We start from the raw sequence: 22630 nt of genomic DNA on the forward strand, positions 1-22630 counted from the left end.
AAAGGTGAAATAAAAATAAAAATTCAGTTCCTTAGTTATAACCACATTTGAACTGCTCCATAGCCACATATTCTTTTTTCTTAAATAGCCACAAATAATTACTAAAGGAATTTATGTGCCGGTTGGACACTGCACAACTTCTCAAATCTTGGAATCCAATACTACTACCCCCATTTCCTGTTCTGTGCTGATTTTCACATAGTACTTACTTTTTTATCAGAGGGATCCCCTAAATCTAGTTTAGGAGATCCTAAACTAGTGGCTACCTTATTGCATAGCACAGGAACATTTCAATCATCACAGAAAGGGCTACTGCCCAACACTTATTTTTTCTAGGCATGCTACCTGTAGCCACATAAAAGAAGCTGGAATTATGTTTTATTCTATAATTTTAGGGTTCCTGTAGTCAGGAATCAAACAATCATCAAGGGTTGATTATAGCCTACTTCTGCCTTATTACCCTTCCTTCTATCTTATCACCCCCCTTAACTACTGAGGGACTCCTAAATCCATACAGTACTTATTAACATACCCGTCCCTCACACTTAAGGTCAAGGAACCTGAAGAACAGAAACAACAAGTTCTAAGTCACTCAGCACTGCCTTATGGAATGAGAAGATGTCTCCAGATAGTGACTCCCAACATCAACATTTATAGAAGGAGACTCAGGCTCTCAGAATCCTTTAGGTGAAAAATCTATTTTATTCCTACTCTCTCTCCTGAGATTTCTCTTTGCCTCTGGACCACAAGTAGATGTTGTCCTTTTTAAATACCTACTCCACCACAACTACCAATCTTAGACCCTCTATTGTATCCAATTCCTAAAATTGAAATATTATTTTATTTTAGGTTTTGGGGTTTTTTTCCTGTTAATGGATCACTTTTATTTCTTTCCTTTAAGAGTGAGATCCTTATCTTGCCTCACTCAGTGGCAGGAGCAGAATGAAAATTTAAAAAAAAAAAAAATTTGTTTCAAAGCCCTGGCTGGTGGCTCAGCTGGTTGGAGTACAGTCCCATACACCAAAAGGTTGAAGGTTTGATTTCCAGTCAGGCCACATACCTTGGTTTTGGGTTCCATCCCTGGTCCACTCTCATACGGGAGGCAACTGATCAATGTTTCTCTCTCACATCCATGTTTTTCTCTCTCTCTCTTCCTCTCTTTCTAAAAATCAGTAAAAACATACCCTTGAGTGAAGATTTAAAAAAAACGAACTTAGCCTCAATTCCAACAACCTTAGTTCCCAGATAAGGAAGCAGACTATACCCCAAAGGAAAGGGCAAAGAACTGGGCACAAGAAGGGCATGGAACACAAGGGAGCAAAGGCTAAGTGTAATAAACAGAAATTAACTCCTTAAAACTAGTCCTCACTCTACCCCACCCCATCCAACCCTTCCATACTACGCCTCATCTTGGTTAACTCACTCTGCATATCACCAAAGCCATTCTTTGCCCTGAATATGGCGTACGGGACTGCGTTGTTTTCGCACAGGAAAGGGGTGACTGTATTTGGAGATAGGGAATTTTAAAAAGTAATTAAAGCCCTAGCTGTTTTTGCTCAGTGGTGAGAGCGTCGGCCTGCGGACTGAAGGGTCCAGGGTTCGATTCTGGCCAAGGGCACGTTGTATCTCCATTGCAGGCTCGATCCTGGCCCAATCGGAGCCCATGTGGGAGACAGCCAATCAATGTCTCTCTCTTTCTCTGAAAAGCAATGGAAAAAATATCCTCGAGTGAGGATAAAAAATATAAATAATAAATAAATCAATAAAAAGTAATTAAAGTTAAAACGAGGTCATAAGGGGCCCTAATCCAATATGACTGGCATCCTTATAAGAAGTCGAAGAGACATCAGGGATGTGTGTGCACAGAAAAGGCCATGTGAAGCCACAGAAGAGAAAGCGGCTAGCTGCGTAACAAGGAGAGAGGTCTGCTGACACCCTGATCTTTGACTTCAAGTCTCCAGAATTGTGAGAAAATAAATTTCTGTTGTTTAAGGCACCCAGTCTATGGTGTTTTATTATGGCAGCCCTAGCAAACTAACATACCTCCATAGCCTGATTTTTCTAAATCTCAGTGAGAAGAGCCCACCCCATAAATAAGATACCTAGTGTATTGAAATGATTTATCTGTATAACACAGGTACTAACCAATCAAAACCAATGCCAGCCATAAACAACTGATGTCAGCTTCGCTAGAGTCCCAGGCTGAATATTCACCCTGCTTGGTACTACAGCTGACAAAATTGCTTGGTACATAAATTGACTTCAAGATGGGGCTTAAGTTAATTAATTGATTGATAACAACTTCTTGACTGATATCAAGTAACTTCTACATGCCAGGTATTGAGCATAAAAAAGGCTGCAGTCTGAATACCACGCATTCAACCACCTCTGTGCTTCTGCCCTTTCAATCTGCCTAGCAGATGATGTGAATGCAAAAGCATTAAACAACAGTCAGAAGACCTAGGCTTTTAGCCCCATTTCAGTTTCTCTCAGCTTAAGTAACTCTAGTTCATAGAGCCTCAGTTTTCACATTTGTAAAATAAAGATAGTCTTGCCTTCCCTGTCCATCTCATAGGGGGACTTGAACCTACTTATATACTTTTTATTAAATTTGTTGGGGTGACATTGTTAACAGGACCATGTAGAATTCAAGGGTATATTTCTAAGCTACATGACCTGTATATTGCATTGTGTTCCCACCACCCAAAGTGAAATCATCTTCTGTCACCATCTCTTTGGCCCCTTTACCCTTTACTAACCTGCCACCCCCTTATTGTCTGTGTTTATGAGTCTCAGTTTTAGATTCCACATATGAGTAAAAGCACATGGTTCCTGTTTTTTTCTGACTGATTTATTTTGCTTGGCATAATTTTCTCAAGGTCCATCCATGTTGTTGCAAGTGGCAATATTTGCAAATGGCAGTATCATAAGGGAATTTGAAATAAAGAAATATGGATGTAAAAGTGTTTTATTAACTTTGATCAAATTACAGATAGTGTCATTACTTTTTGCATTTCTCTGCCAATTGACCTACTCAAGACAGAGCTCAAATCCAAGTTATCCATGAACAACAATAAAATAATCCTTCATCATACTTTTTAAAGTTTTCTCTGGCTGCTCTGACTAGAAGTGATTTCTTATTTCCCTAAACTTGTACTATACTGTTTAATTAATTTCTTATGAAGTATGTGTTATATCATGAATTTCTAGTATTGATTTTTTCCATGTAATAGAAGATTACTCGTGCTTATATTTTATACTGTGAATTTTTACATTATTATGTCACCCTACCCAGAGTGTAAGTTTCTTAAGGAGTGCTTTTCACACAAAAACCCAGACATTTAACAAATATTTTGCAGATGTATTGATTGCTGAAATTCTACCATTTATAGTAGGTTGAAAAACACAACCACAATATTTTGTTGTTCCTCCCACCAAGATTTGAAGTTCATTTCCGCACACTTTGAACCTGTGCAGGCCTTGTGACTTAATATGACCACTAGAACGTAGTAGAAATGAAGGACTAAAGATGCCTTTTTTCTTCTCTTTCACCCTCTTGGACCACTGCTTGAGGTACCACCATGAAATAAAGATGCCCAGCCAAGCCAGCACATACAACCCAGACCTGTGAGTGAGGCCATCTTGCACCATTCTGTTTTTACAGTTACCTCTGACTGCCTGATCATGAATGAGCCCAGGGGAGACCACTAAAGAACTATCCAGACAAGTTGCATAATCATGAGGAAAAAACACAGTACTTTGTTTGTTGTTCATTAAGCAGAAATGGATAACTGAAGACTGACCAGAAAAGGCATTCCTCTCTTCCATGCCAATAGGTTTTTTTTCTACCTCTTTAATGGCTCTTTTCACAGATTACCTTGCTTTCTGGGCATGTATCTTCTAACTACTACCAGACTGTTATGTTACTGGAGGTGACACAGAATTTATTGATCTTAGGTCTCTCCTAAAATACTGTGCCCAGAACAGTAGATAGTGGGTGATGAGTACATTCGTAGAATAAGTAATGGCTCCTTCCAAGGGAGTTTTAGAACTCAAGTCTCAAAGGAATTTATTATATTATATAAATAATGTATCGTTTATTATAAGGCAGTTACATCATGCGAGCACTTAGAAGGCCATTGGCCCTCCCTTAACCCTGTCCCACACCTATATGGGTGGAGGTTAGCCTGACATTAAAAGGGATCTATAATAGGGCATATTCAGGGATTATTCCATCACACATTTCCTTCAGTGTCTTGCATACCTGTCAGAGAGAACATTCTTTCTATTTGTTAACATTTACTTCTCTATTTACTTCTCTAGCCACATCCCTATATTTCACCTGTAAGAGCCCAAACTACAATAAAAAAATTTTTTTTAAAAAGCCATTCTACTCACCCATCCCTAGAGAATTCTTGGTACTGTATCCAATCCTCCATCTTTCTCACACTTTGATACTACTAGATTTAAGTGAACTTTAAGTATGGCTTTGTTGAGGGTGGGAGAGTCACAAAAGGATAGGTTTTGGAATATGTATAACCAAGGTGCAAATAATGAACCTACTCCACCCCAGAGTGAACACTTGAGCACGTGTGTGCCACAAACAGCAGACTGGCCTGTCCCCCTGTATAGCTACAACCCATTCCCTATTTTGTATCCAGAGGTTTTATAGTTCAAGTGTCCGTGGGACCTAACTGCTGGATGGATATTTACTTCTAAATAGAAGCTGACCTGAAAAAGCTGTGTCTAAAAATCAGAACCCAGGGGAAGTCTCCAGCCCCTATAGAAGCCTTAATGGCTGGGACAGCAATAGTACCTTTATTATTAAATATCTGGGAAGGGCTGCACTTTCCTCAAAATTAGGCTCAGTGGAGGCTTCTAGCTAAACTGGTCATGGTCCTCAAAGGTTTTTTTTAATTCCTTGTTGCCTCTCTGGTGTAAGTTAGTCACAATTCGGACTATGACGTGTGAGGAACAGTGGGGAATCCAGGCGTGGTTCAAGCTTCCATGAAGTCTACACAAGGTTATGGAAGGGGGTTGGCGGGACACTGTCATCAGAGGTTGGGTTCAGAGGTTATTGATAGACTTTCAGGGTTCTGCTTTGGTTTCTGGGAAGGGGTAAGATGGAATCCTCATCTGAGGGCCTCTTCAGGAAAAGGTGGCCATTCCAGCATTATTCTCAGTCAAGGAACCCCTACTTTTTTTAAAAAAAAAAATAGATTTTTATTGATTTGAGAGAGAGGGAGAAGAGATAGAAACATCAATGATGAGAGTCATTGATCGGCTGACTCCTGAACAACCCCGTACTGGGGATTGAGCCCACAACCCCGGGTATGTGCCCCGACAGGTAACAGAACTAGGATCTCCTGGATCATAGGTCGATGTTCAACCACTGAACCACGCTGGCTGGTCAAGGTACCCCTACATTTAATAGACCTGAGCTTAAAGTATTCCCATTCGTAGCAATCAGATATTTCCAAGAGCAGGAACTGGAACCATCTCCCTTTGACAGCGAGGCCCTTCCTATCCTGTACTGGCTTAACTAAAGGATATTATTTAACACTATAAAACAAAGACTCTCTAAAGTGACTCACTTTTGAATTCCAGAATAACAGCCTACTCACTCTACCCTTACATAATCCAGGAAATCCTTCTAAGTTATTCTTTGCATAACAGAGCTGTTCACCTTGACTGCCCTGCTCTACCCTGAAATAACGAATAAACTTGAAACAAAAACAGTTTCCTTCTACTAATCGGGAAGGCGGGGAACCTACACAGTCCATCTTTGCCTGGGTACCCATTTAGTAGAGCACCTATTAAGATTTGAAAAGTAGTTTTAGCTGCTGTGCAAGCTGAATATGTACGAATATGGATGAACAGGAGAGGGGGTAGGTGGATTGGCTGTACGTTTAAATTCCTGAGCTGCTTAATATCTTTTCCAATACTTGTCAGGGCAACCTCCGTTGCAGCCCTGTGGCTGGAGGCAAAGTTGACTCTTTACCAGTCTCAAGACTGTCTCCTCCGCCAAACAAGGTGATGAAAATATCCTCGGTCTTGATTGGTTAACTCCACCGAAAAGCACCTCGTGCTGATGTGTTTAGGATCCGGCGGGGGTCATAAAATTGAGTAAAACGTTGAGACCTCCTTTAGGTGGTAGATGCAGACTCATGCAAAGAAAATCTCACAATCTAATTATGGACAGGGGAAAGAGTGAAGTCTGCAGACCAGCTTCCTGACCCAGTTTTGTGTCCTGTTCGAGAAGCGCCTCCAAGAAAGGCTGGCGTTACAGTCTTAGCCTTTCAATCCAGTTCCTCGTGGCACAGCTTTCGCTGGCTCCCGAAGCGTGTTCGCTGGAGCGGAGCGTGTGAGCGCCGTCTCCCGGCCCCGCCGCCGCTCGGGCAGCCCGGGCCCCGCTCGCTCCCACGCCGCTTCCTTGAGCCACGCCTCCGGGTTCTGGCGCTAAATTCGGGCCAACAGAGTTGCGCCCCAAGAATCACAGGACTAGGAATGGAAGCCTCCAGCCAATGGGATGCCAATTATAAGCGCAAAAAGGGAGAAAACTTTTTAAATGGGGTCTTTGGACCAATGAGGAGCAACGACGACACGCCCGCTCCGGCGCGTACAGAGGACTCGCGGCTTCCCGACACGTGACCAGCGAGTCGGGCGGCCCGGCGCCGCCTCCTGGTCTGGAGGTAGCGCGACGGCCCGCGCCGCCAATGGCTCGCGGAACCTCTCATCACGTGCGGGTTTTGCAAGCCCAGCGGCCTTTCGGAAGGTCATGTGACAGTTGACGTTTCTGCGACGCTCCCCAATGGTAAAGGAGAGCTGCCGTCACGGGACCAGGAATTGGTTTTTCTCCACGAATGATAACCCGGCGGGGGCGGGGGTAGCCTATCACGTGCTGCGGGCCGGGCAGGGGCGGGGTAGGCCACTGGTTGCGGGGCGAGCTGGGCGCGGGGCGCGCAGGCGCCCTGGGGACCCGGTAGCGGCGGTGGCCGTGGCTGCGGCGACTGGAGCCGGATCCTTGGCCGAAGCTGAAGGCGGTGGTGACGGCCATGGCGGCGGATGGAGAGCGGTCTCCGCTGCTCTCCGAGCCCATTGACGGCGGCGCCGGCGGCAACGGACTAGCGGGGCCAGGCGGGAGTGGGGCTGGGCCCGGGGGAGGCCTGACCCCCTCAGCACCACCGTACGGAGCCGGTAAACATGCCCCACCCCAGGGTAAGCCGGGGTGGGTCGGAGATGTTCCCGGGGGTGCTCCGAGAGGCGGGAGGGGGCGGGGCCGCGGGCGGAGGGCGGGGCCCGAGCGCCAGGTGCGGAGCTGTTGCACTTGTGACAGGGTGAGGCTTTCTTCCTCCTCAATCGCCACCGGAGCTGGGAAACGGAAGGGGTTTCTGAGGAAGCTGAAGTACGGACTCTAAGAAAGAAGCCCGCCGAGTTTGGTCAGAAGGGTTGAGGAACAGAAAGAGATCCCTGACCCCGTGGAGCATCAGTGGGGGTGTCTGCAAGTGATGCCAGCCCTTCTTTTTACCTTCCTCCCCAGCATTTCCCCCGTTCCCCGAGGGACACCCAGCCGTGTTGCCTGGGGATGACCCACCCCCCTACTCACCCTTGACCAGCCCAGACAGTGGGAATGCCCCCATGATCACCTGCCGAGTCTGCCAGTCGCTCATCAACGTGGAAGGCAAGATGCATCAGCACGTAGTCAAATGTGGCGTCTGCAATGAAGCCACCGTGAGTTATACATATACGTATATATAAATGGGCCCGTTTCCTAGATCCTCTTTCTGATTCCTTGATTCTAGACCCTGACCAGTGCACTTCAGATTTCAGTAATCTCATACAGCCCTTTCCCCAGAAACCACTCACCAAAGCTAATGTTTACAATCCCTCACCTTCATACCTATCCTGGGTACTTAAGCCTGGTTTTCATTTGCTAGTCTTACCCTGTATGCCTTTCTTTCATTTCTCTGTCCTGGCTAAGACCTTATCTATCTGATCTTTCCTCAGAAGGTGTTTTTGGAGGAAATGAACGGGATTGGGATTAGAGGTTTGCTTACCAATATTCCATTATTCTCTAGCCAATCAAGAATGCACCCCCAGGGAAAAAATACGTTCGATGCCCGTGTAACTGTCTTCTTATCTGCAAAGTGACTTCCCAGCGGATTGCCTGTCCTCGACCCTACTGGTAAGAGGCATCAGGAAAGGGCATCAGTGAGGAAAATTGGAAAACCCAAAAAGATGAATGTTTATAGAGAATGTCAAGGTGAGACAGCCTGGTGTTTATTTAGAAGAAGTAAAAGCTAAGGACTATTGTGCTTCTAGAATGTTATAGCCATCTTTCTCATCTCAATAAAAAGAGTGGGATGAAACAGCATGCTTTAGGAAGATGGAGTGTTTCAGGGCCTGGGTTAGTTATCCTGAAATAAAAGGGAAGTTAGAGACCTGTAGTTAAAGCAGTGCTCTTCCTCAAGGATTCTTTGCAGAGTATGTTAAATGTACAGCGAACTAGAGGAACATAGGGAGGCACAGAGTGGGGGGTATGAAGGAGGGATAGTGTAGGGGTCCTTAAGATTAAAAGCTTTTTAAACATAGTCTTTTCCTTGTACAGCAAAAGAATCATTAATCTGGGACCTGTACACCCAGGACCTCTAAGTCCAGAACCACAACCCATGGGTGTCAGGGTCATCTGTGGACATTGCAAGAACACTTTTCTGGTGAGGAGGGCTACTGGGAAGTCCTGGGGCGGGGGGGGGGGGGAGACCCAGGAGGAATAAATGAATGTATTTCTGGTTTATGATAATGAATCCTAAACAGGACTGTTCCATGAGTATCATTTCCAACCATCCCCTGCCCCAGGACTCTCAAAATAGATGACCCTGCTTGTACTATTAATTGGTTTTCTCCCTTTTTCTTTCTCCATAGTGGACAGAGTTCACAGACCGAACCTTGGCACGTTGCCCTCACTGCAGGAAAGTGTAAGTGATTACGAGTAGCATCATTGAGCTGGTAATCGGGTAATATGTAAAAATTACAGGACCATTTCAAGCATCTATTTCTGTTTGCATCCCCACAGGTCATCTATTGGGCGTAGATATCCACGAAAGAGATGTGTCTGCTGCTTCTTGCTTGGCTTACTATTGGCAATCACTGCCACTGGCCTTGCTGTGAGTAACTGATCCAACTCTTTTCATTCTCCAGCCTCATCTCTATAGGCTAAGATTTGGGAATGGCTAACCTAAAAAAAGGGAAAGAAACCAAGGGCGTTTGGTTTGTGTTTTAATGTATAGATGAGCTGAAGTTGAAAGTAACTGATAGTCTTCATTGTTACTATAGTAAAGAACAGCCATCTTCTTTATGCAGAGGATAGGACAATGGAGAAGTGGCATAAATTAGGGGTTGCTATTTAGGGACCTGACACAATTATAAGACATTAAGGAAAACTGACAGATGTTTGGGATTGTATCAGTATATTCCTGCCTAGGGGAAGGAAACTAAACAACTGGGCCTTTTACCAGGTCCCTGACATTGGCTGCACATAGATAGGGAACAGGGACTGAGGCTTGAGTTGTGTTACTATTGCCAGGGCTCCTAGAAGGTGGTGAGACATCACAGTAACTCAGTATTTCTTTCCTTTGTCAGTTTGGGACATGGAACCATGCACGGCGATATGGAGGCATCTATGCAGCCTGGGCATTTGTCATCCTGTTGGCTGTGCTGTGTTTGGGGCGGGCCCTCTATTGGGCCTGTATGAAGGTCAGCCACCCTGTCCAGAACTTCTCCTGAGCCCCACGATCACCCACAGACTGTGCCTGGCCCCTCCCTGGTGGGGACAGTGACACTTCAAAGGGAACCGTGACAAAAGGCTCCCTGGGCTTCTCTAAGAGGAGCGAAGCAGCTGCCTTCCTTTTCCCTGGGGAGAGGTAGGGAGGAACCAGGCCCTCACCTAAGTTCGGAGGGGTAGATAAGACCACTGCTGGCCATCTGCTTTCCTCCAAGGGTCGCTGTGTTTAGGGTGAAGTGGGAGAAATGTTACCCCTAAACCTGGGTCTTAAAAGACGGTTCTAGCCTTGTCCTTCCTATATGCTCCCTGAGCCATTCCTGTCCCTTATACATTCCAGGGCAGGGTTAGGGTGTGTAGCCCTGGGGGTTTCCCTCCCTCTTGTGCACCATTAGGACCTTGCTGCTGCTATTGCACTTCACCAGGGACTGGCTGTGGCCTCAGTACCCTCAGTCTCCTCTCCCCCCATTCCGTGTCCTGTGGGGGTGGGGTCAGCTGCTGCTCTGTACAGAACCACAGGAACTAATGTGTATATAACTATTTAATATGGGGTATGTTCCCCTAGTCCTGTGTTTCCCTTAATTACTCCTTCCAACCTTACCCCTTCCTCCCCCCCAGTTGTAGTATTTCACTGGGCTAGGTAGGGGTACTGTGTTGGGGGAAGTCAGGGACTTATCCTGTGCTTGTAAATAAATAAGGTCATGACTCTACCATTTTCCAGTTGTTAATCTGTATGTAAGAAAAAAAATGAGGGGAATTTATAGCTCCACAGGGATAGAATACAGAGATAGCAAGGCTGAAACTATGGCTCTTTATTTTCACATGGACAGTTCAAAAGAAGTTGTCAGTAGCTTTTAATGTAAAAAAGGGAAAAAAAAACCTCCACACACACAAAAATAAAACCTTGGGACTTGAAACCCATCTCATTGGGAGCCTGGTTGAAGGATTCGTATTTTTACAAGGGAAATACAGTGCAGAATTCTCTAGAAAGCAAAGAAGTTTTAAAGCTAGTTTAGGGGGCTTATTTCCCAGGCTTAAAATGATTTGGGGGAGGTATCACAGTGCTAGGTATAGGGTGATGGGACAATGGTCACTGCCCAGGGCCTTGGAACGGATCTTGCTGTCACACAATGCAGGTAACAGAGAGTGAGACACCAAAAAGTAATCAAGGCGCCAACCAACGTTTTTGGATCGAGCATTCATCATGTAGGTCCAAAAGGTATAGGCATAGGCCGTGTTTGGGTAGAGGTGCCGAAAACTGTCAGCCAGTGGCACAGCCTGCAGCAATTCCCCAAAGCCTTGTCGCTCTTGTGGAGTGAAGCCAGCATTCTTTTTGTTTCCTTTGGGGTTGCGAAGGTCAATTTCTTCATGAGCCACATTGAGGTCCCCACATAGCACAAGGGGCTTGCGGGAAGCCAAGCCCTTCAGGAACTTGCGAAAGGCTTCATCCCAACGCTGTCGGTACTCCAGGCGCACCAGACCTCGGCCTGCATTAGGTACATAGGCTGTTACCAGCACAAATGTGTCATATTCAGCCACAATCACTCGGCCTTCCTGATCATGTTCCTCCTCACCTGCAGAAAGGATGAAATATCAGTATAAAGAAGTATAAGGGGAACATTTTTTTAAAATAAAAATATAAGACAAGAGTGGAGAATAAAGGAATCAAGAATTGGGGCTGGAGTGGGGGATTAGCAATTGGTTTGGAAGAGCTCAGGCACTAATATATCAATAGGGTCTCACCAATGCCATAGGAGACCTTGAGTGGGCAATGGCGAGAGAGTAGGCCCACGCCACTGTACCCTTCCTTGTCTGAAGGAGCAGACCAGTACTGATGGGATAGTCCAGACAGCTCTTGAAGTTCAGCTGGTAGTTTATTCTCTGAACATTTGGTCTCTTGCAAGCACAGAATATCTGGGGCTTCTTCCTTTACCCACTGAGTGAAAGGAAAGGTATAAAAAATAGTATCAATTCAGCAGACATTGAAGAATCTGTGCTAAGTACTAGAGATAAGAGTCCCTGTGCATAAGGAGTTTAACAGTTTTAGCAGCACAGAATTTAAGCAGTTAGAAGGAGATAAGACATGCAACCCTGAGATTGTATTTTTTCTATAAGCAGTGGATTGCTAAGATTTTTAAGCATTAGTTATTTCTTTTTTTACATTTTATTAAATTTACTGGGGTGATATTGGTCAATAAGATTATGTAAATTTCAAGTGTACAATTCTATAATACATCATCTGTATGTTGCATTGTGTAAGCAATAGTTATTTAAAAACAGAATATGCTGAAGATAAAAATAGAGCAAGTCCAGTAAGATGTTTTCAACATGCTGGGGAAGAGATGAAGACATAAGACGTTTAAGACTGAAAATGGAATGCAAGGAATGGATATGCAAGAAACTGTTGGTATGACTTGGTGAAGCCCCTCCTTGTACCTCTCCCACAAGAAAGCCATTAAAAAAACCAAACCACCAGACTAAAGTGGGAAAAGGTGATTAAACTCCAAGATCATTCAATACTAAAGACTGTCTTTTTCCCCAACTTGATTTCCACTCACATCTAAACCTTTCTTCTTAATCCAGGCTCGAAGCCCATCCACATTCCAGGAACAGATCTTGAGGGTGGCGGATTTGCCACTGGGCGAGGTTTTCTGATCTGGGGGGTCCTCATACAGGACTGACCCCTCTCCTGCTGCTGCCTCTTTTTCTTTTTTCTTTGCTCCCGTTCCCGCCTTACTCTTCTTGGCCTCTGGCTCTATAAAATAACACATAGTGATAAACTAGGTATACAACTTTCACCCGAAGTTAACTATAGGCCCACTGAGCCTGCAGTTGCCACGACTTCACAAACTGCAAAAACGTGGTGCGTCGGTCCGTACTTCCCGTTTACCGAAGAAATTAGAAGCACCACCATCACAGCCTCTAGGGAGGGGGGCTTATTTCACGCTCTTACCAGTCTTGGGCTCTTCCCCGTCTTCTGCCACCGCTGCCTTTTTCCCACGCTTCGGCATAACTGTAACGAACGCCCTCCGGCACCACGTCGCCCAGCGAAGCTGTATTTTTACCGCCCTGCCTACAGACGCAAATAAGTGGTGAAACCAGCTAAAGCTGGGGAAAAGGCTCCTCCCGTGCGCGGCGCGTTACCTGTGAATCCCTTCCCAGCCTACATGCGCCATGGGCCCATTAGCCCCTCACCCACTACCCGAGACCGTTTCAGAGTGATCTCTGCACCCTCCTCGCGAGATCGTCCCTCAGGCCACTCGGGGGCCTCAGTGAAGGCTCTCGGCTTACGCTGGCGGGTCAGCAGCCCAGAGACGCCCCTCTGATGGGCAAAAGAACAAGCAACCCGGTATCTGACCTGCTCGAGCTCAGCCGGAATCCTTCTCACCCAGCACAAAGAATGGAGCACGCTGTGCTCCCACGTGGGTAACTGGCTTGGTCACGTGATCTGGGGTAGTTCTCCCCTCCCCCCACGTAGCGGAGAAATTCCCGCGATTAGTCGGTCTGCGCCACGTGACGGAGAAGCTAGGCCTCCCCTCCTCCAAAGTCTCCAGGGGTGAAGGCCCCAGCCCTCCATTCTCGGATTGTTCATCGGTGTGCCAGCTGCGTGACTGCTTCTGCCACTCTAACCGCGATCTCGGCGCTGCGCGCGAAGGACAACAAATGCGTGCAGAAGGCTGGGCTGGACGACCGGCGACAGGCGAAGGGACGGGCAGGAATGTAAGGAGCAGGTGCCGGCTCAGCGTCCCTGGCAGTTCGGAGGACAGGTTCTTCAAGGGGCCTTGACGGTCGCCGTGACGACGGGGGCGGGCCGGCGCAGCGCGCCCAAGTTTGGAGCCCGTGGGTGTGCGTGCGGCCCCCAGCAGTTGCGGGCTCATCTCCCTCCGCCCTCCGGGGTCTGCGCTCTGCACCGACCCGCGAGGACTCCACGGCTGCGGGGGTAGCGGGGAGCCCCGCGGGCGCTTTCTCCCAGCCTCGGCCATGCCAACCGTGCTGGGTTTTGAAGGCAGCGCCAACAAGATTGGCGTGGGAGTGGTGCGGGATGGCACGGTGCTGGCAAACCCGCGGCGGACTTACGTCACGCCTCCCGGCACAGGTGAGTAGGGAACTGAACATTTGAAGGGTGTTTCTCCTCCCGGCATCATTTTCCATCTTCCTAAACACTAGCGAAGGAGGGCGTGGAGCGCATTGTCCGCTCGTAGAGTTTTCGATTCGAGTCTCAGAGATTCTGTGACGTTTACGTCACAGAGCTGATGGATAGAAGAGCCACAGGCACTTGCACCTGGGTCTTCAGGGCTCATGCAACTCTTATGGAGCGCCTTTTATGCGCTGATTGTCAGTCAGCTGGCTGTTGGATACAAAAATAGTTGCACACGAAAGTAGATGTGATGAGCCTGCTATGGAGTTGGACGTGTAAACAGAACTTTACAGTATGATAAAGAGTATAACATATAGATGCGATCAGACTATTCTAGGATGAGTGTAAAGACGCCCAGTTCAGGTGGGAAGCAGAATTGGCTGGCTTTACAATATTCACGTTCAGTATATGTTTCTGGACTTCTTTACTCTTAAAATGGGAATGACACCTGCATCACTGGGTCGTGAGAAAGTGCCAGTCACATTACACCTTTTAATAAATGTTATTTGTAAGTTATGATGTTATATCATGCCTACCCTTCCCCAAAACACCTGTGTGTGTGTATGTGCGTGTGTGTATATATATATGTGTGTGTGTGTGTGTGTATATACATACATATATATATAGGAGAGGGCAACTGACTTGGATATACCTGAAAAGCCTCCCTGAACAGGTGATGATGTGACAGGTTACTACTCCTTAGAAATACATGCACGTTTAGCACTCCTCTTCTAGGCATTTTGGCACCAGGAATACATAGATGAATAAAATAGCCAATGTTTTGAGATGCTCACAGTTAAACTGGGGAAACTACAGATAATTATAATGCTATAATTGTTACATGTTAAATGCGGTTTTAGGTATTTTTGTAACATTTTCACTGCACAACTAATTGATCATAAGGCAATTTCACTGTTTCACCGTAAAAGATAAAATAACTGGTTGACAGTTTGGTTGACATTTGGCAGACTTAATGTATTTCAGCTAGTTGACAGTTTGGTTTCATTTTTCCACTGAGGAAATTGTCACAGTTACTCCCATTTTTATATTAAATAAATCATAGCGCTTATAATGGTCTCTGCAGTGATGAGTGTATATGGTAGTCTTAAAATAGTGGATGATAACAGCTATGTATAAGCGAGACTACTCAGCTGTGTGAAAGCTAGATTGCATACTATACTAGAAAATGTTAACTTAATCAGTTTTCAAATCCTTTGTGATCAGTCTTCCCTCCCACCCATCAAAACCAAAAGTTTACCAAGTGATGGCAAATAGAAAAGAGGGCTGTTAATTCACAACAATCTCCAAGAGCATTCATTATTGATTTCTTTAGTTGAAACTGATACCTCTCTTAATGAAAGAAGAATTATAGTGAAAAAGAAAAAATGTGATGCCAAACAAAGTGAAATCAACAAGCAAAAAATAAAATGTACAATACTATGAACAAAAGACTTCAAAGATAATGTATTTTCATTTTCACTATAAAGTTTTTAAAATTTTGTTATTAATTTTCATGTTTCAATGTCCTTCTTTTATTTTCCATTATTTCCTCTTTTACTGTGAAATTGCCTTAAGGCCAATTTGTTGTGCTGCAAAAATGTTTATGGAGGAAATGCTTGTGGGAAAAATGTTACAGCAAACAGGCTTATGATGAAAATACTGGACATGGTTAAATACAGTATATTAAATACAATGATGTGATCATGCACAGAGTTTATAGGGTCACAGAGAAAATCACCAAAGGGTATGAGATAGGTGTCACTTGGGTTGAGTCCTGAAGACTAAGTAGAAGTTGGTTATGAAAAAGGGCATTTCAGAGGGGGCTGTTCAGCCTAGCTGAACAGGCTGGAAACAGTATATCTGAGCACCTGGAAGACAGGATGCTTGAGAAGAGTGAATGGGACGCTTCCTACTACTAAAACATCTGTCTTAGATTTCTGTGTACCTTTGCTACAAAAAACCCCTATGATTTCTGACTTGTGTTCATGTCCTAGGGTTTCTTCCAGGCGATACTGCCAGGCACCACAGAGCTGTTATCCTGGACCTGCTGCAGGAGGCACTAACAGAGGCTGGATTAACCTCCCAGGATATTGACTGCATTGCCTACACGAAAGGTATGGCTGGGTGAGTGGTGAGCAGTGGAAGAATATACCTGGAGCTTGGCTATGTCCAAATAGCCGACAGCTCACCTCTGCTACCATCACTACCTAGACCCCACCTCTCACATTTCTTGCTTCCTCCAGCTCTGTTTTTCCCAATCTCTAAAGGATTCTAACTCCCATTTCTATCTTCCTAGGCCCTGGCATGGGTGCCCCACTGGTTTCTGTGGCTGTTGTGGCCCGTACTGTGGCCCAGCTGTGGAATAAGCCATTGGTAGGTGTGAACCACTGTATAGGCCACATTGAGATGGGCCGCCTCATCACTGGAGCCACCAGCCCAACTGTGCTGTATGTCAGTGGAGGAAATACACAGGTATTTAGAATACTCCACCATTTCTTTTTAATTTCTAAAGCACTGTACCAGCACCTTTTATGCTCTACCTGAGTGGCAGGAACTGCAAGAACAAAACTAGGCTCATTTGAACCTAAAATGTGACACACTAGAAAATCCACAACAAAGTTTGTAACATTGCAAATTTGGGCAGGATAATCAGAACATAAAATGACTTGTATATATGTGGTTATAAAGATAAGGAATTTCTTAGGAATTTCCTTAGAAACAGAAAGAATGGTAAATATGGAAGCCCTCAAAATAATTAAAGGATTTTCAATGTCATTATTTTGGAGCTTATTTTTTTCTACAGATCTTAGCAATTAAAACTAAAGGGCACTACTCAGTTTGTTTCTTTATGATAATTATATGTTTTGTTTTGCATTGCTGGTAGTAAATATATAGAAGTTGTTATTCTAAGGGTGTGAAAATATAAATAATTTTTAAAACACTTTATAAATGGTTGAATATATTTTAAGTTTACAGGGGAAGCCATAGTTGTTGGCCTCACAATATCTTTTTAGGTTGGGATTGGAGAACTTCAGCTTTTTTTGCCAAAGAACACATGATGAAGTTATTGTCAGAAATAGTCATTGTCCCCAGCCTATGAAAGGGTTATGTTCTAAAACTTCATTGTGTGAAATAGTTATTAAAGATGAAGCACACATTTCCATGAAAACGATGTGGGAGCTTTAACAGGTAGTGGGCATGTAGCTGGTTGAGGCCTGAAGGATGACATGCGAGGTTAGGGACTTGGGGTGTGGAAAGGAGCAATGGTGGTTTTCAAGAGTTAAGAGGAGCGTGATCAAGTCTTCTCTTTTCTTCTTCCCTGCTTTGGTGTAAAAAACGGAAGATGATTGGGTGGAGAAGAGTAGATGATAGAAGACCAAACGCAGGAATTTTTCCTTCCCCTTTTGTCACTAGACTTTCTTTTTTTTTTTTAAGTTTCACCAGAGGATATGTTTTTATTGAATTTTAGAAAGAGGAGGTGGGGGGCGGGGAGAGAGAAACATCGACCTGCTGCATCAACCAGGGATCGAACCCACAACCTTTTGGTGTATGAGCCGACCCTCCAACCAGCTGAGCCACCCAGCCAGGGCTGTCACCAGCCTTTTGACAGCAGAGTAAAATCTACATCAGAACAGAAGGAAATCCTGAGTAGCACTTATGTAGTCCCTAGGAAACACTCACTGCCAGAAATATGGAGCATATGTGTTAGCAGGTGATAAATATTTTCTGTGCTAGAAGTTGGTCACATATGAAGAATGGACATAAGTTGATTGCCAGGATTGAGTTGGGTCGGCCATTAGTCTGACGCAGTAGGGGATTTTTGAGTTTTTTATCTCTACCTCTTGTTCTGTTTACAAATAGCGCTGCCCTGATAAGATACTCTAAAGGGACTCTGGTTCCCTGCCTCTAAGCAGGAAAACCTATTCCCTCGTCTACACTGTCAAGACTGCTTATAAGGCATATATCAGGAACCTCTAAGCTAGAAAAATGTATTTGAAACGACAGTTTGCTTCTGCCCTGACCTAGACTGTCTTCTATAGATTAGGAATCTGCTCTGGGAATATTCAAGGTATATGTGATTTTCTTCTCAGATAAGTGCTACAAAAAATACCCATTCAAGGTTTGGCAAAGCACTTTCTTCCCATTTCTTGTTGGACGCTCTAGTGGCCATGTTGATCCTCTGCTATATTCTTCCCCAAAGCCAAATACTCCTCTTTACAGACTTGAGGTTTCATGGACACCCTCATCACCCTTAGGTGATTGCATATTCAGAACATCGGTACCGCATCTTTGGGGAAACCATCGATATTGCTGTGGGTAATTGTCTGGATCGTTTTGCTCGAGTGCTGAAGGTAAGCCGTTGGGCTGCAGAGAACATAAGATGTGGATGAATTTCTGGGAAGCCATGGAAATGGAGGGAAAAGTAGTAAATTAGCTGCTTATGCTTCCTGGATATCCAACTTAATCCTCTTTTTCTCTCTGCTAGATTTCCAACGACCCGAGTCCAGGCTACAACATTGAACAGATGGCAAAGCGGTAAGGGGCCGTAAGGTGGAAGGAGGCTGACTGCTGGGGCTTCAGGGACTTTCCTGTACATGTATTAATGAGGTTTGGGAGGGGCTTTGGACGGTGAGCAGCCAGCTGACTGCAGGCTTAGTGCCTCATATACTCCCACATAGAGGCAAGAAGCTAATTGAGCTGCCGTACACTGTAAAAGGAATGGACGTGTCATTCTCAGGGATCCTGTCTTTCATTGAGGTGAGTGTGGAAGAGGTGAGGAGATGGGCACTTACATGCTTTTTAATGAAGTATATCTGTTTTGCTCGCCACTGTATTTCCTGCATGTAACATAATACTGGCCCGTATTCGATGTCAAATATCTTCTGTGTGCCAGGCACTGCTCTAGGCAATAGTGATCTAGCATAGAGCAAAACAAAAATCCCTGCTTGCTTGGAGCTTGCATTCTAACAGGGAGACAGAATAAGATACAAAAGAGAAAAAAGAACAAAAAGGGGACAATAATAAAATATGAAGGGTTAGATAGGGGTTAGTGTAATGGAGAGAAATTCAGCAGGATAAGAGAGGGGTAGGGGGTGGTGCCAGGGCAGGTATTCATAATTATTGAATCTTAAATGAACGCTACCCATTCTGTCCATTGGTGCCAGTGAAGGGCAAAGTGTGGTACGGGGTGTGCTGGATGTATGAAACATGGTGATACTCCAAGTGCACTAATTTTTGCTCTCATGGCATCTCCCAAACCATTGTTTAATCTGTTTGTTTTCCCCTTTAATTATAGGATGTAGCCCAGCGGATGCTGGCCACAGGCGAGTGTACTCCTGAGGATCTGTGTTTCTCCCTGCAGGTAATGGAATAAAGAGCTGGGACAGAAAGTTGGGGCTACGTTGGGATTCCCTCTGATATTTTCACCTTGTTTGTCCCCCACAGGAAACTGTGTTTGCAATGCTGGTAGAGATCACAGAGCGGGCCATGGCGCATTGTGGCTCCCAGGAGGCCCTCATCGTGGGAGGTGTGGGGTGTATGTATCATTGGACTGTGCTCCTCTTTCCTATTCTTGGGCATGTGCATCTTCCTCCTGATAGTTTAAGGGTTTGGGAAAATTACTAGTTTTATTTCTTATCCTATGCTTCCCAATCCTTGCCCCCTAGTACCTCTACTTCACTTTTCTAAGTAAATGCACACGCAGTATACAGCTAGACTGGAGAAATGACTGAACTAAGTTAACCCTACCCCACCTCATTGTAGGTAACATGAGGCTACAGAAAATGATGGAGACAATGTGTCAGGAACGCGGAGCCAAGCTTTTTGCCACAGATGAGAGGTAAAGGCCCTTGTCCTTTCCTGATTTTTTTCTCTCCAATTACTGTGGTTTTGCACCTTTAGATCCCAAATCTCATCTCTCTTTTCTTTCCCAGATTCTGCATTGACAATGGAGCCATGATAGCCCAGGCTGGCTGGGAGATGTTTCGGGCAGGACACAGGACTCCCCTCAGTGATTCTGGGGTCACGCAGAGGTGAGTACCCCCTTGGGGGGTGTAGATAGTATTATATGGGAGGTAGGCAAAAATCAGCAGAGCAGAGGGACCAGAATCATGAGGGCAGAGAATGGAAGATGCTAAGGGATAGTCATCCACCAAGTTTTTCCATTTTTTTCACAGGTATCGGACAGATGAAGTAGAAGTGACCTGGAGGGACTGACAAGGTTAACGGGATCAGAGTAGATAGTGCACTAAGTGGAACCCATTATGTCTATCCTGACATGCAAGTCCTGGTCAGGCTGTGGACTCCCCACTCCCATCATTTGAACCTCAAGATGATACAGCAATAAAATATTCTTGCTCTTGTATGTTGGTAATTGGCTTATGTTTTTCAGGAACAATATAGAGATGGCACTGAATAAATTGTTGGTGGTGGGGTGAATGGATAAAGAGGCAGAGGTCAGAGCAGCATCCTGGCTGACTGTGCAGGTCGCCTTGGGGATTGCTGCTCTGTGGCTAAGATTGAAGGGATATCTTGGGCCCTCTTTTAAACATCCCCTTAACAATGGTATCCTGACTAATATTTTAGTATCAGGCCTGTACTAACTGCTTTACATTCACTGTCTCATTTAAATTCTTTGAAGTAGGTGCTCAGAACTTCCCTCAAAATAGCCTGGAGCCAGGTCTCGTTGCATACTAATTTATAACTCAAGAATAAAACTGTTCCACTTTGGCCAGGTGGTTCAGTTGGTTGGAGCATCATCCTGTACACTAAAAGGTTGTGGGCTCCATTCCTGGTCAGGGCACATTACCTAGGTTGCAGGTTCAATCCCCAGTTGGGGCATGTATGGGAGGCAATTGATCGCTGTTTCTCTCTCACAACCCGACTTAAAATTGCACTCCTCCAAGACTTTCTAGCTCTCTTCTCTGTTTTATTTCTCTTCATGGCACTTATCACCTTCTACTCTAATGGTTTTACTTATGATCATTGTTTGTCTCCTCCCATTAGAATATAAACCCTCAGGTTGATCACTTCGTAAGGTATATGTGTAATCACTATATTATACAACTGAAACTAATATAATATCGTACATCATCGAAAAATAATTTTTAAAAAAGAATATAAACTCCATGAGAGGAGGGAATTTTAATCTTATTTTATTCATTGCCATATTATCTTCCAGTACTTAGAATGGCCATTCAGTCAGTATTTGCTGAGGGATGAATACATTGATGGGGAAGCAAACCAAAGAGATAATCAAAGGACTATAAACTAAAATTTGGGCCAAAATTTTTTAAAAAAGAATTGGAATTATATGAGCTTGGGAAAAGAGTAAGTTTCTGATTACTAAGTAGAAAATAGTGATAAATACTTTTTCATTTACAAAGAATAGATACATAAGTGGGTTGAAAATGCACTAAAACAATGAAGTTTAAAATTAGAAACTTTGGGATGGATGATAAAGTGTTTGGAATACAAGTAGCAAGAAGATAAATTCCCCTCCTGGAATATATTTGAGAAGAGGAATGATCTCTGCCTCTCTAGGCTTGGGTAATTTTGTAATTGGGAATCAAGTGAGTTATTAACATTTGCCTTTGGTATTTATGTGTAAGTTTTTATTAATATCATGGGGTGGAGTGGATCTTGAAGGGAGGACCTTTGGCACTGTAGTAGGGCGTTCTTACTTTAGCAAGCTTTGGGCTCTTGTTTGATGCTTCCCAAGAATAGCCTCAAAGTTCATGGAGCCAAGAGACTAAAATCATGGCTTTGTGAGGCTCCTCCTGGCTCAGTCTCCTATAGGTTCAGTGCATTCTGATTTACCAGAATGAAGGCGGTGGGGATGTCAGGCCCCAGGGCAGGCTGACTGAGGGATTGTGGGTAGGCTCCTGTTAGGGAATACAGTGTGAGGAATGGAGCCTGTTCCTCAGTTTCTCCAGCCATTGGACTAGCCCTACCCCTAGCATCTATGCCCTGCAATTTGGAATTTTCCCAGACTCACATGACTGAGGGCAGCATCCCGAGGAAACATTGCCATAGGACTTCATGAAGACACATGTGCCACTCCAACTACATGGCTAGGAAGAACAAGCAGAGGACAACGTAAGTGCCATTGTCAGTCCCTACTCTGATCCCAGATAGTTGCCCCACTTGCTGGCCCTGTTCCTATATACCTGCTTTTGGTTTGTCTACAGGTCTTGCTCAGAGATGTAGCCTAAAGGAGCAGGAGTGTTGAGAGAGGCAGATTCCAGGTCCCTGTGTGGTGGTGGCTTCTGCAACTGGTGTAAGGCCACCAAGTTTTCAAAAGCCTTTGGCTATAGAGAAAGGAAACACCAGACTTAGCAAGGATCAGAGAGTATCTGTCTTCCCCAGAGAGTTCTGTCCCTGGGGATTTAGGAATAACAGGGCTTCTTTACTCTTCGGTTTTTCGGTTTTTCTGTCTAAACTTGCATTTCTTCCAAACTGGAAACCATAAACTCATTCAGATGTCAGTAGAAACTACAGCTTCTGTTTTCCCACAGCCAGCACTCCCCACTGCAGTCCTGTCTCATCAGATTCTGGCTCCTCTCTCTCGTTTGCCAGAATATTCAGTGAAAATATAGCTTGTCTGGCACTTGCTCCTTTAGGTACTTAGCTATGAAGGAGGAAGGAAGACAGGAAGAGAAGTGTACGGGGTAGGGGGGTTGGTTCCGACCACATCTCTTGAGGTTTGTCTGTGA

General features: G+C 44.8%; 3 protein-coding genes across 6 annotated transcripts; 2 read left to right on the top strand and 1 right to left on the bottom strand.

The window, feature by feature from the left end:
- The first annotated feature begins 6893 nt into the window (after window positions 1-6893).
- Window positions 6894-10563, top strand: PIP4P1 (phosphatidylinositol-4,5-bisphosphate 4-phosphatase 1). Of its 4 annotated transcripts, none has more exons than XM_081128933.1 (7): window positions 6894-7197; window positions 7541-7731; window positions 8079-8185; window positions 8609-8714; window positions 8923-8975; window positions 9074-9164; window positions 9640-10563. In XM_081128933.1, exons 1-7 carry the CDS (start codon window positions 7056-7058, stop codon window positions 9781-9783), a joined length of 834 nt encoding a protein of 277 aa, XP_080985059.1. In that variant the 5' UTR covers window positions 6894-7055; the 3' UTR covers window positions 9784-10563. The 4 variants fall into 4 exon arrangements, with proteins under 4 accessions (XP_080985059.1, XP_080985058.1, XP_080985060.1 ...); XM_081128932.1 differs by having other exon boundaries at window positions 6926-7218; XM_081128934.1 differs by lacking the exon at window positions 8609-8714 and having other exon boundaries at window positions 6977-7218; window positions 9640-10487.
- A 12-nt stretch (window positions 10564-10575) lies between these two features.
- Window positions 10576-13336, bottom strand: APEX1 (apurinic/apyrimidinic endodeoxyribonuclease 1). Its single transcript, XM_081128924.1, has 5 exons — window positions 13137-13336; window positions 12732-12851; window positions 12337-12533; window positions 11522-11714; window positions 10576-11352 (listed from the first exon to the last, which is right to left on the bottom strand). Exons 2-5 carry the CDS (start codon window positions 12787-12789, stop codon window positions 10835-10837), a joined length of 966 nt encoding a protein of 321 aa, XP_080985050.1. The 5' UTR covers window positions 12790-12851; window positions 13137-13336; the 3' UTR covers window positions 10576-10834.
- On the top strand, window positions 13270-20280 carry OSGEP (O-sialoglycoprotein endopeptidase). The gene is made up of 11 exons (XM_081128915.1): window positions 13270-13874; window positions 15911-16030; window positions 16213-16388; window positions 18173-18268; window positions 18403-18452; window positions 18596-18674; window positions 19213-19278; window positions 19362-19452; window positions 19680-19755; window positions 19850-19948; window positions 20093-20280. Exons 1-11 carry the CDS (start codon window positions 13760-13762, stop codon window positions 20130-20132), a joined length of 1008 nt encoding a protein of 335 aa, XP_080985041.1. The 5' UTR covers window positions 13270-13759; the 3' UTR covers window positions 20133-20280.
- Window positions 20281-22630: the final 2350 nt, after the last annotated feature.

Source organism: Miniopterus schreibersii, assembly GCF_964146895.1.
Source record: "Miniopterus schreibersii genome assembly, chromosome: 1".
Lineage (NCBI taxonomy): Eukaryota > Metazoa > Chordata > Mammalia > Chiroptera > Miniopteridae > Miniopterus > Miniopterus schreibersii.